Consider the following 7,774-nt stretch of genomic DNA (forward strand, 5'->3'; position numbering starts at 1 on the left):
GATTTTTAGTAGAGACAGGGTTTCACCATGCTGGCCAGGCTGCTCTCAAACTTCTACCTCAGGTGATCCACCTGCCTCATCCCCCCAAAGTGTTGGGATTACAGGTGTGAGCCACTGTTCCTGGCCCACCTGTTGTTTCTTGACCTTTTAATAATTGTCATTCTGACTGGCAAGCCTTGATTTCTTAACAAGTCAAACATCTTCTAGCATGAAGCAGGAAAAGGATACATTAAAATAACTAAGTATTAGTAGTTCACGCGAACAGAACTGAGTGGTTAGTTCAAACACCGCTACTCCTACTACTTTTCATGAAGGTATTTTCTTTTAGCCCTTTAAAATCCTCTTCCTGGCTGGGTGCAGTGGCTCACACCTGAAATCTCAGCAATTTGGGAGGTCGAGGCAGGTGGAGCACTTGAAGTCAGTGGTTCAAGACCAGCCTGGCTAACATGGTGACACTCTATCTCTACCAAAAATACAAAAATTAGCCAGGTGTGGTGATGCATGCCTGTAATCCCAGCTACACGGGAGACTGAGGCAGCAGAATCACTTGAACCCATGAGGCAGATGTTGCAATGAGCTGAGATCTCTCCACTGCACTTCAGCCTGGGCGACAGAGCAAGACTGTCTCAAAAAAATAAAAATAAATTGGCCAGGCGTGGTGGCTCACACCTGTAATCTCAGCACTTTGGGAGGCCGAGGCAGGCAGATCACCTGAGGTCAGGAGTTCAAGACCAGCCTGGCCAACATGGTGAAACCCTGTCTTGAAAAAAAATAAATAAAAATAAAAATAAATTAATTAAATTAAATAAATTCCTCTCCTAAGGTTCCTAATCCTAACTCCCCACCTCTACCCTCCTGAGAGACTATTTCCAGGGCTGAAGCAAAAATTCAAATACCTAGCATATCAGTTCTGAAGTAAAAGCAGAATAAGATACCTAAGTGATTAAGCACATGCTGATACCTTATGCAATCAGGATAAGATCTGTTGATGCATTTATGACAAGCAGGTTGTCATATTGCAAGGAATCCCCAATATTACAGCAATAAATAACTTTTTTCAATTAACTATCAGGGATAAAAATTATGTTTTCTTTTATAGTACTTACTGTGGCTTTGGGCAGCACAGGGTAAAAACCTAAAGCCCATGGGACTGTCTATACAATCTTTTCTGAGAACTGAAAACTCAAACATCTGCACTACTATCACTGAAGAAACAGAAGAGCAGAAGCATAAAAAAGCAGATAATGGAAACATAGCCTGCACTAGCTTTATTTATTATTACTATTATTATTATATATTTTTTGAGATGGAGTTTCATTCCAGTTGCCCAGGCTGGAGTGCAATGAAGCGGTCTCAGCTTACTGCAACCTCCGCTTCCCAAGTTCAAGTGATTCTCCTGCCTCAGCCTACCAAGTAGCTCAGATTACAGGCACCCACCAATACATCCGGCTAATTTTTTTTTTTGTATTTTTAGTAGAGACAGGGTTTTGCCATGTTGGCCAGGCTGGTCTCAAACTCCTGACCTCAGGTGATATGCCTGCTTTGGCCTCCCAAAGTGTTGGGATTACAGGTGTGACCCACCAAGCTCAGCCTATGATTATGATTATGATTATCATTTTGAGACAGAGTCTTGCTCTGTCACCCAGGCTGGAGTGCAGTGGTGCAATCTTGGCTCACTGCAACCTCCACCTCCCAGGTTCAAGTGTTTCTCCTGCCTCAGTATGCCAAGTAGCTGGGATTACGGGTGCATGCCATCAGGCCCAGCTAATTTTTGTATTTTTAGCAGAAACAGTGTTTCACCATGTTGGCCAGGCTGGTCTCGAACTCCTGACCTCAGGTGATCTGTCTGCCTCGGCGTTCCAAAGTGCTGGGATTACAGGTGTGAGTCACTGCACCCGGCCTTGCACTTAGCTTTAATAAGTATTACTTGTTTAACTGATAAGAGAAGCACAGATAACTCACTTTCCCAGAATTTTTGTTTTGTTCTTTTTCTTCTTTTCCTCTCTCTCTCTATGCTTTATTGTGTTTTAAGATTTTTTTTTTTCTCACTTCTTGGCCTTTTGGCTAAGAGCAAGTGAAGATGTTTTTAGTATCTATGGACTTACAGAATCTAGGATGTTTTATTTAGTCAAAGATTAAAACAGGTTTGTATTTGCAACAGAAAGAAGTAGGAGCTGCTCAAGTACAGTCATGTGCCACATGATGTTTCAGTCAATAATGAACCACATATACCCAGGTGGTTCTGTAAGATTATTGTATCTTTCCTATGTTTATATACATAAATACTTACCATAGTGTTACAAATGCCTACAGAATTCAGTAGAATACAGTAACATGCTGTACAGGTTTGTAGCCTGGGAGCAATACATTATACCATATAGCCTAGGTACACAGTAGCCTAAACCACCTAGGTTTATCCAGGTGCTTTCTATGTTCACACAATGATGAAATCGTTTAAGGGCACATTTCACAGACTGTATCAACATAAGAGACGATATAAGACTGTATTCCATTGAATAACAGAAAGTAACTGAATTCTAACAGGAGTTTTTAATTATTTCTATACTTCATGAATTTTATTTACTTATTTTTTGAGACAGAGTCTTGCTCTGCCACCCAGGCTGGAGTGCAGTGGTGTGATCTCAGCTTACTGCAACCTTCGCCTCCAAGCGATTGTCCTGCTTCAGCCTCCCAAGTAGTTGAGATTACATGTGCATGCCACCACACCTGGCTAATTTTTGTATTTTCAGTAGAGATGGAGTTTCACCATGTTGGCCAGAATGGTCTGGAACTCCTGACCTCAGGTGATCCACATGCCTCAGGCTCCCAAAATGCTGGGATTACAGGCCTGTGTCACTGTGCCCAGCCTCTACTTCCCACATTTTAAAAAGTTACAAAGAGTCACTCAGTAGAACCAAAATACATTTATAGACCAAATCCCATTATATGTTCCTAGGATGAATGGTTCCATTCTGCTATACCAGAATTTTGTTCTATGAACTATAACTTAAAATAATGGGACAAATACTGACTTAGTAATCTTGAGATTTTTGGTGTAGTTGTATTGTGATATTTGTTGTAATGGAGAATGACTGCTAATTTCTAGTTTTCAGACATTGGTTGGCATACCTTATCTTTTTTCACTAAATTGAAAGCTCCCTAAAGGCCTAGGTTTCAGATGGACCCCAAGCTCTTTATTTAGTAATGCTGTTAACTTCAAACACAGGACTAATTAGAGAGTCTATTCCCCTTGCTTTGTTCCACTTATGGCACAAACTGCATTTTGACCTCTAGCCATCTACCTAATGACTATATGCTGCTACTCACAATGGTTAACAATAGAATAAACTGTAGATGCAAATCCACCACAAAATGGGAAAAAAATTAAAGCCTCTACTTTCTGGATGCTGTAACACAAGTGCCAACTTCATGCAAAAGGGTCAGCACAAATGTTTCAGACTCCTTACTGCAGATGCTTCAGGATTTGATCCACTAATGCCTAGGTGACTAAGAAATTTTCAGTCACCAGGCGCAGTGGCTCATGCCTGTAATCCCAGCACTTTGGGAGGCCGAGGTGGGCGGATCATGAGGTCAAGAGATCGAGACCATCCTGGCCAACATGGTAAAACCCCATCTCTACTAAGAAAAAAAATTAGCTGGGCATGGTGGCACGCACCTGTAGTCCCAGCCATTTGGGAGGCTGAGGCAGGAGCATTGCTTGAACCCAGGAGGCGGAGGCTGCAGTGAGCCAAGCTCACGCCACTGCACTCCAGTCTGGCCCCTGGCAACAAAACAAGACTGTCTCAAAAAAAAAAAAAAAAAAAAAAAAAGAAAGAAGTTTTCAGTCACATTTAGAAGATCTTAATGGCACATAAAAAGAACGAAAGAGACAGACTGGATATTACAATACTGTATTGGGTAGTTTGTGTGGCTGGCCACATAAAGTCCTACATACTTCTCCAGCACCACTCACCTGGAGAAGCAGATACGGATGCCAGCTACTGTTTTTTCTCCCTTCCCAAACAGATACAGCTTGGCCTACAGCTGCACTGCCCCATAACAAGGAGACTTTTCACTTGACACCTAACTCCTGACAGGGCTCTGCATCCTTACATCAGTAACAGAAGCTGGTTGGGGACGAAAAATTGTTAATTGCGACTTCTGAAAACCTTTTCAGAAATAAACTGTTCCTCTACTCCAAATCTCAAGGCCTTCAACTAGCCTACCGTAGAGCTTGAGGGGTGTTAAAGTTAGGTCGAGGCTCAGCCACACGTTCCTCCTCTTCTGGGCCATCATCTTCCATGTTGGAAAATCCCATCTCATCTTGGAACTGTGGGCAAAGGAAAAGGAGGGTTTTCCTGAGGAATGGGCCTCTTGAATGTTGCTCTATTATTAGGAAGGAAGAGTGAAAACTATAGATTACAAGAGTTTAATAATTCTGGAACCCAGAAAAAGCCTACTTAAGAACCTTTCTCACTGCAGGACTCCCACAAACCCACACTTGGGATGGCTCTAATGCCAAGAAAGAAGTCACTCGACCAGTCAACTTACAACAGTAAGGACAGAGCAAAGGTAACTCAAAATTATCAATCTCTCTTTTTTTTTTTTTTGAGACAGAGTCTTGCTCTATTGCCCAGGCTGGAGTGCAGTGGCATGATCTGGGCTCACTGCAACCTCCACCTCCCAGGTTCAAGCGATTTTCCTGCCTCAGCCTCTGCAACAGCTGGGACTTCAGGCACCTGCCACCATGCCTCACTAATGTCTGTGTTTTTAGTAGAGACAGGGTTTCATCATGTTGGCCAGGTTGGTCTCAAACTCCTGACCTCAGGTGATCCACCCACGATGGCCTTCCAATGTGCTGGGATTACTGGCGTGAGCCATGGCACCCAGCCTCAAAATGATCAATCTCTTAAACAGAAATATCTTTTGAGACAAATTTATGAAAAATGTAATTATTTGTGCACAAAGTAGTTTAAAACTAGTTGACAATCGTTAAGGACACACAAATGACAGCAGGGGAAGCCATCAAAAGTTTTCCAGGGGTCAGGTGTGCTGGCTCTCACCTATAATTCCAGCATTTTGGGAGGCCAAGGCAGGAAAACTCCTTGAGCCCAGGTAAGACCCTGTCTCTACAAATAGAATAATCAGCTGGGTATGGTGGTATATCCCAGCTACTCAGGATTAGATGGAGGATTGCTTGAGCCTGCAAGGTCAAGGCTGCTGTCAGCTGTAATTTTACCACTGCACTCCAGACTGGGTGATGAGCAAGTCCCTCCAAAAAAAAAAAAAGAGTTTCAAGGAAAATTTTAATAAGAACAACATATATGTGTATAATCAACAGTCTACTAATCAAAAAAATTCCCTTGTCACTGTATTCTTTCCCAGGGAGACTAAAAGGAGAATTGGTTCAGTCAGACCCTCCTGTCCTAGAAGGAGATCATAGAGGCCAAATGGCACATGTTGCTGGAGAACTGACTTTTACAATCCCATGTTCTCACTTGAGGATCATTACTCACAGTTTCAAACAGCTCTTCCATCAGCTCATTTACTTCCTTTTCTGCAACAAAGCCAAACAGTATGGTGTTGGTATAAGTTAGATTTTACAATAAGGAGGAATTCCATGAAGACAACGTATAATGTTTTCAACAAGGCATGACAAGTTCTTCGTATCTATCCTTTTTTTTGAGACAGGGTCTCATTATGTCACTCAGGCTGGAGTGCAGTGGAGTGAGCTTGGCTCACTGCAACCTCCACTTTCCGCCCCTGGCCTAGTCAATCCTTCCACTTCAGCCCCCCAAGTAGCTGGGAATGCAGATGTGTGCCACCGTGCCAAGCTGATTTTTGTATATTTTATAGAGACAAGGTTTCGCCATGTTGGCCAGGCTGGTATCGAACTCCTGAGCTCAAGCAATCAGCCCCACTCAGCCTCCCAAAATGGTGGGATTACAGGTGTGAGCCACCACTACTGGCTATCCTTCATTTATTTATTCAAAAACATTTAGTGAGCACTAACTATACTTCAATCCCTGTTTTAGATGCTTGGGACATATGAGAGAATGAGAGAGACAGAGAACGGCCTGACCAACATAGATAAATCCTGTCTCTACTAAAAATACAAAATAGGCAGGTGTGGTAGCGCATGCCTGTAATCCCAGCTACTTGGGAGGTTGAAGCAGGAGAATCACTTGAATCTGGGAGGCAAAAGTTGCGGTGAGCCAAGACTGCACCATTGTACTCCAGCCTGAGCAATAAGAGTGAAACTCCATCTCAAAAAAAAAAAAAAAAAAAAAAAAGACAAACAGGAAGAATATAAGAAGTAGATTTGGGTTCAATAAGGAAAGTATTAATTGAGGAGGTGTTCAAGTTTAGGATATACTATCTGCAGAATTGATGAGCTCCCTGTCACTGAAAGTATCCAAACAGAGACTAAAAGGCCACCTCAGAGAAAGTGTAAACAAATTCTCAAGCGGAAGGAAAACATGTGACCACATGGAGTTTTTCAAATTCTGTGATTCTATGCTTTTTAATTTTAGTTATCCATATAAGGATAAGTCCTCCTAAAGGGACTATAATCAAACATGATGAGACACAAGAGGACAAGAGGCAGGAAAAAAAAATTTTTAATTCCACCCCAGCTTTCACTTATAATTACAGAACTATATGACTAGAAAGACGGTCCTTCATTTACCCATCTCTATTTGACTGGCAAATACTGCCACTAGCTTTACAGTAATAAACACACAAAACTCTTGAGAAACTTAACAGTCCAGGGGAGAAGACAGCTATTAAATAAGCAATTATGAGGCGATATAAAAGGACAAAAAGAGTGGTAAGGGAGTGCACAGCAAGAAGGTGGATCCTAATGAAGGAGGATCTCCCTGAGAAATTATATGTAAACTGAAGAAAGTAACAAAAAAGGGAAGGCAAATATATTCCAGGCTGATAGCTAAACTTAAGATATTTTTGTGCTTTAAGTGGATGTTTCCTGGCTAGCATATGACACTGCTGACCACTCTGTCCTTCTTGAAAGACTCTTTTTGAAACAGGGTCTTGTTCTGTTTCCCAGGCTGGAGTGCAGTGTCATGATCTCTGTTCAATGCAACCTCCACCTCCTGGGCCCAAGTGATCCTCCCACCTCAGCCTCCCAAGTAGCTGGGACTACCAGCATACACCACCACACCTGGCTAACTTTCATTTAAAAAAAAAATTTTTTTTTTGTAGAGACAATGTTTCACTATCTTGTCCTATCTTGGCTGGTCTTGAACTCCTGGGCTCATGCAATTCTCCCGCTTCAGCCTCCCATGTGCTAGGATTATAGCCATGAGCCACTGTGCCCCAGCCAAAAGACTCTTCCTTTGGTTTCTACGATACTAGATTTTCTAGGTTTTTCTTGTACTTTCCTAGATTCTCCTTTAAGTTTTCTCAAAGCCTAAATCCTCAAACATTTTCATTCTACATTTTCTCTGATTCACTTTCCTATCAATGCTTCCACTATCATTGTCATAATATAACAAAATAAATGGCCGGTGCAGTGGCTCACACCTGTAATCCTAGCACTTTAGGAAGCTGAGGAAGGTGGATTGTCTGAGCTCAGGAACTCGAGACCAGCCTAGGCAACATGATGAAACCCCATCTCTACTAAAATACAAAGAATCAGCTGGGCGTGGTGGCGTGCACCTGTAGTCCCAGCTACTCAGGAGGCTGAGGCAGGAGAATTGCAAGAACCCAGGATGCAGAGACTGCAGTAAGCCGAGATCATGCCACTGCACTCCAG

At 42.3% G+C, this 7,774-nt stretch overlaps 1 protein-coding gene across 9 annotated transcripts in view; it reads right to left on the bottom strand.

The window, feature by feature from the left end:
* The window catches only part of GON4L (gon-4 like), a 105,409-nt gene that overhangs the window by 35,062 nt on the left and 62,573 nt on the right, over positions 1 to 7,774 (bottom strand). For all 9 annotated transcript variants that reach the window (XM_017509939.1, XM_037731884.1, XM_017509942.2 and 6 more), the window contains 2 exons: positions 5,517 to 5,557; positions 4,227 to 4,330 (listed from right to left, as the gene is read on the bottom strand). In XM_017509939.1, the coding sequence (XP_017365428.1) occupies positions 4,227 to 4,330; positions 5,517 to 5,557 (145 nt within the window). The remainder of the gene's footprint in view (positions 1 to 4,226; positions 4,331 to 5,516; positions 5,558 to 7,774) is intronic.

Source organism: Cebus imitator, unplaced genomic scaffold (assembly GCF_001604975.1).
Source record: "Cebus imitator isolate Cc_AM_T3 unplaced genomic scaffold, Cebus_imitator-1.0 Scaffold427, whole genome shotgun sequence".
In the NCBI taxonomy this organism is placed as follows: domain Eukaryota; kingdom Metazoa; phylum Chordata; class Mammalia; order Primates; family Cebidae; genus Cebus; species Cebus imitator.